The sequence below is a fragment of the Accipiter gentilis genome, chromosome Z (genome assembly GCF_929443795.1).
Source record: "Accipiter gentilis chromosome Z, bAccGen1.1, whole genome shotgun sequence".
NCBI lineage: Eukaryota > Metazoa > Chordata > Aves > Accipitriformes > Accipitridae > Astur > Astur gentilis.
The window spans coordinates 1,448,587-1,460,095 of record NC_064919.1 but is presented as its reverse complement, the minus strand read 5'-3'; the positions used below and the strand labels follow the sequence as shown (position 1 = coordinate 1,460,095).

At 51.8% G+C, this 11,509-nt stretch overlaps 1 protein-coding gene across 7 annotated transcripts in view; it reads right to left on the bottom strand.

Moving 5' to 3' along the window:
• Positions 1 to 4,209: 4,209 nt before the first annotated feature.
• Positions 4,210 to 11,509, bottom strand: part of PAX5 (paired box 5) — a 131,468-nt gene continuing 124,168 nt past the window's right edge. For all 7 annotated transcript variants that reach the window (XM_049795809.1, XM_049795810.1, XM_049795812.1 and 4 more), the window contains one exon: positions 4,210 to 4,286. In XM_049795809.1, coding sequence (XP_049651766.1) covers positions 4,210 to 4,286 — 77 coding nt within the window. The remainder of the gene's footprint in view (positions 4,287 to 11,509) is intronic.

Sequence of the window (11,509 nt, the reverse complement as noted above, 5' to 3'; positions counted from 1 at the left end):
AGAATAGGTAAATTAAAGAAAGTAAGGAAAGGAATACAACCCCATCAGTTAAGACCAGGCACAGCAGAGCATTTATCGACAGCGAGCGGCTACCGGCATCTGGCACAGCGAGCCCACCGTGCTGCCCTCGCACAGCAGCTCCGAGAGGACTCGGCCACGGGGACCCAAGGAGGGGTGACGGGTACCCCAGCAATTCACTATTGTGAGCTCCACGGACCAAACCTCCATGGTCAGGAAGGCTTTCATCCAAAAACCACCTCTCAGCCTGTTTCTTCTTCCTTTTTTTTTCCTTTTCCCAGTCCTGCTTCTTCCCTCGCTGTCTCCTTCCCCAGTGCCTCGAACACTGAGGCTGCCCTGATGCCTGCAGTCCCAGCGTGGATCAGAGCACTGCTTGGACATCTCTGCATCTCTGAATCAACACGCACTCTCTGGCCCCGTGCTCCCAGAGCCTGGAACATTCTTCTGATTTGACAGCGAACAAACAAAGCTTTTGGTCCCAAGACATCCTGAGCTCTGCAGTCAGTGGAGCTGCTTAACGATAAAGCCTCCGTAATTGAACCTTTGGACACAGATGCTAAATAAACTCAGTGCCCACAGTATTTTACATCTTCTTTACAGTCGCACTCTCACAGCATTTGACTGAACAAGTCAGTTCATGTCACCCTGGCTCATGGCCTCTGTTGATTTAGTCTTACAGCAGCGTTTTCCCTGTCCATCTCTCAGATTTCACTCCTCAGCCTGCACTGGATGAATTTACCGCTGCAGCGCATACTACTGGAAAACCCTCCACCTAGCCAAGCGTATTATGGAGTTTAGTGCTGAAACTGCCTAAAGGCACTTTATGGGGCTGATTTCTTGCAGAAAGGGTCTAGTAATGATACACCGCGCTAAGGGGCGTCCCGCCTGAGCGAAGGGTAGGCAGGGCACTCCAAACCCCCATGCTGGTCTTGCTCTCTCCCCTCCTTGCAGCCCCAAGGGGTCATTTGCTTCCAGCTTCCACCTCACCCAGTGACTCCCCATGAAATGGAGTGGCCGCAGAGGAGGGGGCAGCAGCAGGCGACTCTCCGCCACCCCCAGAGGACCGACCACCTTCTGCCAGCGGTGCCTTTCAAAGATGCTCCCGGAGAAGGAGGATTCCCCCAGTGAAGACTACGGATAGGAATTCCAGGCTTCCTGAGGAAACCAGTTTGTAAATCCCAGGTAAAATATTCTCGAGAACAGAAAGTACTGTCAAGAAGTGTCTTTTCCAGAAGTACGGTGTGCATGCTCAGTGGGCCAACTCTTTCCAGCCTTTTTTGCCGGGAAGCAGTCCCAGCAGACGTGAGCGAGCCATGGCTGCCACATTTTGGGAGGTGGGCCAGGCGCAGGCTCCCACCTTGCCCATGCAAGGGTGGGAATTTGGGGTTTGCCCTCTACGGCTCTGACCAGGACCTGTATGCTGCCCATGCACCAGCACCGTCCCTGCCTGCACCCCCGGCCAGCAGGATGGAGCCCACCACTGTGCCCGGCAGGGTAGCTCTGGCCAACGACTGCCCTCAGCAAGTCCTGATGAAACCATAGGGCCAGCCAGGTCTGAGGACCTCGCACCTCTTCATCCAGTGGCATCCATGCACCCTTCAGGGGAAATATTCCCCCTTCCCCGCAGCCCAACTACAAGCGCCGCCGTCCTGAGCATGCTAACATCTGCTGAAGTCTTGTGTTTGGTCTTCTCAATGTTATCTGAAATAGCATACATCACACAAGCCATGCCACTGAGGAAACAAATAAAAGAAACGTGTTTGCAATGCAGTATGCGGAGTGGGTAAAGGACCTGCATGCTGTCGACAGGAGCTGCTGTTCCCTCGCTGAGCAGACAAAACCACTCCTTTTAGACCAGCCTGGCCAGCAAGCAGGTGGTGTCTCTGTAGCCGACGTAGCTCAGCCCACCTCTGCTCTGGAGACATCACCTGCACCCTCACCACCTGCAGTGAAACCTTCATTTCTTTTCTCTTCAGCCAAGGCACTGGATGGCCTCATCCCTTCCCGAGCTCACAGAGAAGGTGTGTGGGCTCAGGGTGCAGACACCGCACACCCCTCGACCAGGGGCTCACGTGAAGTCCCCGTACGACCAGCATCCAGCAACAGAAATGCCCTTTGCAGCTTTGTCACCAGGGTGCAAGCAATCATGGGGTGCTCAGAAAGGGACGACACTGAAGCAATGCTTCATAAGGTTCCCCGTGTAAATTATCCGTGCTGTTATTTGTCTTCAGTTAAAAACGGGTGTGTGTCAGCAACTAATTGCTGAAAAATGAAAAGCAGGACTTTTGTCACTGGTAAGTTTGTCACAAAACTTAATTCTGGATTAGGGACACAGTTTAAAGGACTCTGGCCGAGATCCCTGATAGGCTCTGTGAGCATCTCACTGAAATGTCATTGAGCCGGTAGGACCTGGGTGCCTCCATGGCTTTTGAGGATCTGAACACATCTCCCTGGAAACTTGGAAGTGATGGCTGCTTTTCCATAGTGTGAGAAGATGCCACTGGAGTTGGAGGGGGAGCTTCTCAACGGGTCAACAGACATGCAGCATAAACAACGAGGTGGGGAGGGAGGAGAGAGAAGAGCGTTAATTCAGGAGCTGCCATTTCTGAGAAATGCTTGTACAGCTGGAAGCAAGTATTTGTACTTGAGTGTTCATCCACAGGAACGCATCTCAGGTTCAACACCAACAACCCTTCTTCAGCCTTGGGTCACACACAGGCAAGCACGAACAGGAGCCCCTCTGCAGTGCCGGTGCTGCTCTGAGTGGATGAGGATGGTCAGGTTGGGATTAAGGAGGCTATGGCCAGATCTTCACTTCACCAGGACCAGGGAGCTTCTCCACTGCCCTCAGGCAGAGGGGATGGGGTCATGCCCGTCATCCGTACGTGACTGAGGCTGGCTGCCCCTCGGCCTGGGGCAGGGGGAGGCTGGAAGGAGAAATCAGCAGTTCTCCTGGCTCCATGAAGTGGCAGCGATCGGTGTCGTCGCTTAGCGGGTTGTTTGTAGCCACTCTCCTCTCTTCATTAGCCCCAGGAAGCTGCATGCATGTCTGGACTATGGCGGCTTGAATTTGAAATGCCTTCACTGAAATGCACAGACCCCCAAAATGAGCGCCTTCCACTCCGGTTTGCCTCGGAAAGCACGTGTGGCCACCCCCATGCTCAGTATGCCCCACTCAATACGTCCGTTTAACAAAAATCATTACCGTGGTATTTTTCTCCCCCTTCCTCTCAGGGCGTTCATAATTGGGTTTTAGCACACAACCTATTGAAATGTACATAAGGTGTCAACTATTATTTAGGAATTCCTTCTTGGATGCTGCTTAGCTTGAAACCAGAGAATTTGTTTCAGTGCTCATTATGATGACAAATGAACATAAATGAATATTAAGCAGTAAAATGTCACAAAACTGCCCATGTCTTTCAGTTGCTCCTGTGTTTGATACCAGCATATAACATGATCACACACAACTGTCAGATAGGATGCTCTATACAGAAATGACATCAGCCCGAAATATAGCCACAAGGAGTGTTAACCTGGTTCAAAGTTGCTTAAAGCTTACTGAATTCTTTGAATCAGTGCACCAGTTTCAAAACACATTTTCAGATGTGTTTTGAGTTCACATTTGTACAATGTTGCTGCTTATGCTTAAGCCACTCTTATAGTAATATAAACAAGCAAGTATTTACAGTGGTGCTTGTGTAAAATCGAGCAGACTGATTTTTTTCTTTGCCACCAAAAAAAAAAAAAAAAAAAAAAGAAAAAAAGGAAAATTGCCTTGAGTCTCACAGCCTGTTTCAGTGTGCAGCAAGAGGAAGCTGCCCCAAGGGGGGCTGCTCACACCTCTTCCTTATCCCCAGATACAGCCGTGGCACCCACAGGCGATTAAAGCAGTAGCCAGCCGGCTGCAAAATACACGAAGCTACTGCGCGCATTTGATCACACAGAGCGTCAGGAGAACCGCTTCCTCCCGTTTCTTTGTTTGATTTGAGACCCAGTCAACGCGACCAGACTTAAGAACACAACAATAATCAGTTCACCAAGCTTAAAGAGCAAAATTTCGGTTAGCGTGTGCCTACTAGGTACTTTCTCCTTCCCTTGCAGCGTGGCTGGCGTGGTTGCAGCAAGGTGGCTCGGCGTGGTTGTTGCAGGCGGTGCATGCAGTCATCGCCGGTGCCTTGGGCTCCGGCGTCAGTGGCGGTCGTAGGCAGCGGCGGCCGCTGGCGGGGCTGCCCCACGGGCTGCAGCGCTGTAGTAGTACGGGGAGCCTGCGAGAGAAGAGGCAACCGTGAAGAAGACAAAGGTGGAAAGGTGCCAGCTCGCGGCGTGCCGGCACGGGAGGCAGAGAGCTCTCCAGCCTGAGCTCAGGCTCACGGCAAGGAAGGCCAGGTGATTAGAATAAAAACCGCGTTCATGCATTCTGCATGAGAACGGGGCTATCGTTGCTTTGCATTTCTGCCGGCCGTAGCGCACCTCGCCCCCTTCCTCCACTCAAAACATTAGTTTCATTTACTTCACCAAAAAAGTGGATTGCTTTTCAGAATGGAAGAACAAAATGTTCCAGCCCCAACACAATACCACACTCGTGACTTCTCTGATTTATTCTTCCCCTCCTTTTGGGAGGAGGAGGAGGAAGTTGAACCCCAAAGCATTCAACATACTTCACTCGACTCAACAATTCCTCCTTTTCTCAAACTACTTCTATCAGGGAATAACCCCCTGGATTTTGCTTAGGTCTGGCAGTGACCTTGGAGCTCCAGAAATAAACACCAAGTTTGTGCAACCAGATCTGCTTCGTGTCCACAACACTGTGCTGGCCTCTGCCTGGCCAGGGAAGGTCCTTTGGCATCAAATACATTTGCTGAAGGGAGGAATTGTCTTCAGAAAATACTGGTGACTTTCACTTGGTAACAAATTTGAACTCCAAAAGCAGTATACAACTACCTCCAGCAAATAATGCCTCATCCAACGAAGTATGTGATACTCCATATCACAGCTTTTGCAATGTACACTTAAGCCTCAAACTGATCAAATTTATGGTCTGTTTTTTGACTGAGTACATGTGTTACACACCTGAATGAACTATGCAGGCGAGGCTTAAAGCTTTGTAGATCGATGAGTGCTGAGGCACTCATCTACCAAGACAAGGCCTGAAAAATATCGGCAATGACTTTTCTGCCTTGCAGGCTAAGTGCTGGTAGATTGGGTGGTCACCAAAGGACCACCTAGAGCCTGGACCATTTGCTTGGATGAGGGAGAGTCTTTGACTTCAGATGCACCCAGAGAGACACCAATCCATCCAGACAGCACCAGCTATTAAATACCTTCCAAGTGCACCGGAGACAAAACCAACTCTGATTCAGTGTAAGAAAAGAAATCAGGCAAAACATTTTTCAAGGTGCTACCAGTTTGGTCTCCAAGTCACCAGCAGTTTCACACGCATGAGATGCAGGGCATGCTGCAGTGTGGAAGAAGCCCCTTGGAAGGACTCGCACTTGGACACGTGCATCTGAGACCCCCAGGCAGGTTTGGATGAGCGACAAAGAGCCAAAGCGAGGAACAGCTCTGGAGCAGGTTGGGCTGTAGGGTCTGGTCTCACAAGTGACCCCATCCAAGAGCTGCCAGCCATCCTGAACCCCCTGCCTTTACCCTACTGGGGGTAGCAGCCCGGCAGACGCCATCAAGGGTCTTCACGGCTGGGGACATGACTTGTCACAGAAGGGGTAACTTCTGCAGCTTCAGAGAGGCAGAGGAGCGGGCCAGGAGAAGGTGGTGCCACCAGAACTCAGTGGGGCCTGTGGACCCCTCAGCAAATCATCCATGGCTGCAAAGCCAAAAGTGCATTTTTGGCCACTCGCTTCCCACCCCAGACTCAAGCAAACCTCGCTCCAGCAGGTCCAACGGCTGCTCATCGCCTGGGCACGGGCTGAGCATGGCTGTGCCCTGGCTATTCCACCACCACGGGCCCGGCACACATTCTGGAGGAGGAAGGAGAACCCAGCTGGCATGCCCTGTGCTGCTGGTCGCCTGCTCTCTGCTGAGCCAAGGAACCTCCACCTGGGAGGATGGAGAACCTCCTGGCCTCTCCTCCTCTTCCACAGCCTCCGCTGAAGGCTTTGCTGTTCACCCCGAAATGACCTGAGTGATTACTCGAGGGCTGCTGGTTCAAAAGCCAAAGCACAGAGTAAGAATTGAGTCACCAGCCTCTACAGGGAAGCCCACAGACATTTACTGTTAATCATCAGTCCAAGATGGAGGTATAATTGCAACATGGAGGGCTTACTCCACCTTCTCCCCAAACCAGCCTTGGTGAGCTGCCTGGAGCGGTTTCCAGGGCTGGTGAAATAAGCCATGCTGCCCAAGAGGACATTCCAAGAAGACAGCCCCACCAACTGAAACACCTCCTGAAAGGATGGGCTCTTCCACCCTACCTTGCTGTTGTGGATCCGCCAGGATCCATCTCACAGGCAAGCCCACCTGTTTCTTCTAGGCTGCTTTCGTCCTGAGTGTCACATCAGGAAAATGGCTCAGGCTTCATCGTCAGCCTCCTGCCACTCCTTTCCAAGGGAGCACAAGCCAACGCGTCTGAAAAACAGCTCAGCCAACACCTGCGATTGCACAGTACGTGCAATGCGCTCCTTGGCACAGCGATGGAGAAGAAGCTTCTTTCTCGTGATCAGAGTCCTACCGCAGCATGTGATGCTCTGCTGCTGCAGCCCCAATGGGTCAGAAACAATGGGGTTTGGCTACGGGAACGTGGCATCTGCATCAGTCATTGCTGCGGCAGCACGGGAGCTTGTATGCGGCAGGAGTCTGCATTGTCCTCAGCACCATGCTCAGCACCCCAGATATCCCAACTTAAATATCAGGTAAATCCACTGCAAAGGGCTGGGCTAAAGATGATAAACCAAGCTTCAGGACTGTGGTCCCAGCTGTCTAGCAGGGTAGTCTTTACCATACACGAGAGTAATTCAAGCCAGTCAGTGAAATCACTGGCCAGGCTAAGCATTATTTCCAAAGATGTTTGCAGAACTTTTAGGCAGGAGCCCATCTCACCTAGGTTTATTAACCAAAAGGTAAGTATTTTAAGCCGTAATCAATGGAGGCAAAGCACATCCCTTCAGAGGGTCATCATTGCATTTACACTTGCATAAGTGCAGAGCTGACAGCCTTGCGTTATCGGCTGAGGGCACCACAACCGCTGTCCCGGGCTGGATGGATGCTCCTCTTCCAGATAACTGATATCAGGTTAACAAGCCCCAGTCTCAGGAACCATATCTCATGGAGAAGAATACTGGAAAGATTCACAAGGACAGCGAACGCTGTTCTCAGGGGTAGCCTAAAATAAACGGCTGTATATTGTGTATGCCAGCCAAACACAAGCAATTAAAAACACGGAAGACTTCCCTGGCCAAATGAGGCAGTCTTGAATGAGCCAAGGCAAACTGAACAGCTCACCAGACTTTGAAATGTGCATGCCCTGTCTAGCTGGTGTTTTGGGGACGTTCTCTGTAGCCAGTGAACTGGGGGCCGCACTCTTGGGGGTGCCAAGTTTGTCCGTCCATGTCCCTTCACGGCCACTCCGGCTGTCCAGGAGTCCTCGGGGATCATCTCCCACCGCGGGGCAGGCAGCCCCTCGGGGCAAAACATCTTGCAGGCCCGCACAGAGCTGGGTGGAATTGCTGTCCTCACCCACTCCAGCACCAGGAGGTCGATGGGGAGCAGTGGGTGGTGGTGCCCAGCTCCCACGTGTGACCACCAGTGGAGACCCTGGTCCTTGCCAGCACTAGCACTGGCCACGGCAGCTCACCCAGAGGGTGAGCTCAGGCAGAGGGATGGAAAATCCAGGGAAGGGATCCAGCGGCACCAAACAATTTCACCCTGATCTACGGAGCAACGCGTGGGTCCCACCAGAGCCAGATGCAGTGCTTCCCAAAGTCTGGGGGTAAAGGGGGTCTTTTGGGAGTCAGGGCCTTCACTCTCGCCCTCCTTCTTCCTCCACCGCTGTTCTGACTCAGTGCAGCTACCAAAGCCTAATATTTCTCTCATGCTTTCCAAAAGCCTTACACTTCCCTCAAGTTTGATTTTTCCAATTTGCCTTTCAGCAGCAAAATCAAAAAAGCTTGTATTTAAAGTGAAAAATGAAAATATCACATCACAAAGCATTCACTCTTCCTCCCTGTCACCGTGCCCCCATCCAGAACAGACTTGTCTGTCCTTCTGTCGTTTTTTCTTTCTAATTCATACTACCATCAATTTATTTCTTGACACAGTCATTTCTGGCACCTACTTGTTCTCAAATCTTTTCACAGAAGCCCACAGAAGAACTGAATCTAATCCTAATTCACCGTCTCCAAGCCCTGCCCTCGCACAACTGCCCACGCCAGCACCGGTAGCCGCAGCACCGCAACGATGCAGGTAAACCCTCCGAGCCAGCGCGCAGGGACCGCATCCCGGCAGGAGCGGGGACACCGCGTCAAACAAAACCTGCCGCGAGCAGCGTCAAGCCGGATGCGGCGAGCAAAAACGGTAAAGAAGTTATTGCAACAAGCCAGCACGAAATTGAATCGTTTCTCTTCATTAGACGGCGTTGCTGTTATCCGCTCCCAGCGCGCGTGCGTTGAACTGACTCTAGGCTGGCGCGTGCCAGGACGCGCTGAGAGTGATGGACCGAGCCCCAGGCGTGCACGTGCTTGCTTCCCCGTGTGCTCGTGCATCCCTGTACTGTACCGTACCAATTGCAGGTCATTCACAGCATAGCGGGGGGGAAAAAAAAAAAATAATGAAAAAAAGATGCCCCTTTCTCCACCTCCTCTTCTGGCTTTGAGATGGGGACCCCTTGCTACAGCCACCGAGACAGATGCCACAGGAGCAGCCAGGGTTTGCATCCTCTTGCCAGCACATCCCTCTGGAAAAACTCAGGGTCTGTCCTCACTCCGGCCACAGTCAGGGCAGGACTGAGCCACCCCACGCAGCAAAAGCTGTCATGCCCCTGCCGCAGAGCTCGGTGTGGGTACCACCAGGGCTGAAGACAGGACGAGAGAGCAAGAAGATGCCACAGACCACCATCAGCATCTCTTCTCCCCCTAATTCTTTTGACCACTCTGGAGGGCTGCAGCTCGGTTGTCTCCCCTTCCACAAGACCTATGGGGCACAGCATTTGGGACTGCCCCAGAGAGGAGGGAGTTTGGTCACCCATCAGTTCCCACACCAGCTGGGACAGAGGCGGGTGGGTTGCCTGGTGCCGAGGAGTGGAGAGCACCAGAGCAAGGGCAGAGCAGGCACAGGGGTGATGTGGAGCAGCCAGTCCTCTGCTGACCACCATCACCTGCACACCAAGAGCATGGTCCTGCCTTCCCATGGAGACCCTGTCTCACTCCTCTCACTGCTGCTCCACACTCACAGGACAAGGACCAGGGACTTGAGACCAAAGCCTTTTCACTGTTCTCATCTCTTTCTGTTCCTATTTTCTTTAATTCACCACAAAATAATTTTTCATCCCAAGTATTCTTTATTCCTGCCACTTGCAAATCACAGCATCTCTCCTTTTAGCTCCTCTTTCACAGGTCTCAGCCTGGTGTGATTGCTGCAGTGCAATTCTTCCTTGCCAGTACAGGGAATTAATTGAACGTAGGTGCTGTTAAGTGCTTACAGTATTACACTTTCATCTCAGTGAAGGGAGCAGGTCTTAGTAAAACAAACTGTGTCAGGCCATGTACCAGTCCTGATTAATTTTGTCAAGGTTTCTGCTTTGAGGCTGATACTGCCAGCGCTTGCTCTCAGGAGAGAATTACTAAACGCACTCACGTATACTCCTGAGAAGAGTGGAAGCATCCTGGATATAGTTTAAATTGACCTCCTCTCCACTGTGGGTGCTCAGGCTCATCACAAAAAGCCCTCCTGGTGTGCAAGGAGACTTGGAGCAGGATTTTAAGGCTCTGCCACGGATTGCTACTTGCCCCGAGTTACCAGTGGGGTTAGTGCACACCTAGGGAGAAGGGAGTGCAAAACCAGGCTCCAAGGGACAAAGGCAGAGCTGTGGATAAGCAGGATCTCTGCAGGGAACAAGAGACGGTGCAGTGTCTCTTGGAGCACCAGCTCACTGGCCTTGCCCTCCAGCAGCGTGTACCACAGGCACGAAGGCTGGGCTTCCCCACCTCGGTGTTGAGTCATGGACCTTTGCAAATGCCCTGTGCCGTATGATGTCGACTTCTAATAAGTGCCTTTCCAAACCGAACACCATTTTGCTTTGGGGGCTCTTCTGACAGAGATGCTTGAAAGGAAAGGGAATCCAAAAGTTCAGCTCACTGAGACCTCAGTGCCCATCTCCTACATGGTGCCCGTGGGGCATTCGAGCAGCACAGGGAGGTACAGGCTACACCAGCAATCAACCAGCTCCGCAATTCCTGCAGCAATGACAGGAACAGAGCAGAACAGGCATTTTGAAACTACCAGAGGTCAGACAAGGGGATTCCCCATCCAGGCAAGTCCAGCATTTCCCGTCTTGTGATGAGGCTGAACTGGAATGGTAACTTCATCCTTAGGACTTGCTGCAGAGCAAAAATTCCAATTTCTTATTCTTTTTTCACGCATCAAAACTTCCAGTCTCATACCTCCAAATCAGTGTGTCATTGCACACTCAAAGCAATATAAAGTTATCTGAGCAGTGACTGAGTCTGTGTTTACTGGAACATAAGATTTTGAAAATACCGAAACAAAGTATTTTGAAGAGGATAAAAACCAAGGAAGCCGAGATTATACATTTTAACAACTCTCACTAGCAAAAAATGGCAGCATAGTTGTCATTACACTGTGAAACATTTCCATTTCAATAAAGCTGCAGTTTCTGAAGGAAAATGGTAGCATCCAAATCTTTTTGTCCTTGCCCCATTTAAACACATGTTCATAGCATGCTGCTGAGTCAGTGCTGCTGTAGAAATCCTCACCAGTCTGAGACATGAGCCTTGCCGCAGGGAGCACGCCATCCTTTCATACAGCACACCTCCAACACAGTCAAAGATGAAACGGAATTTGCCCCCAAAATGTATCATCCAAAAAGGAAACAAGAAAAAGAGGAAGAACAGTGAAAAAAGGGAGTGACACAGGCAAAAGACGTCCTGGCAGCAAGCAGCTGGCTCCTGACCAGCCTCTGTTTTAAAGTCTTCTTCTGAGCCAGACCTGCCTGCCTCCACCAGCTTTGGGGCACCATGGGGACGTACCCTGCCCTGCACCGCGGCCAGCACGCTCGGAGCATACACGAGCCCGTCCTCCCAAACGAAGAGCCAAGGAGGTCGTGGGCACAACCTGCTGCTGCCAGGGCCACTGTCAATCCCTGCGGAGCAGCATGGAGCTCCAGGATGGCTTTCAGCGTGGATCTGGACCAGCTCCGGTGCGGCGCTGGTGCAGCTCCAGTGCGGCTCCAGTGTGGCTCTGGTGTGTACGTCCTCCCCTGTGGAGGTGTGCACCCACACTGAGCAGCCCAGGAGTCTCA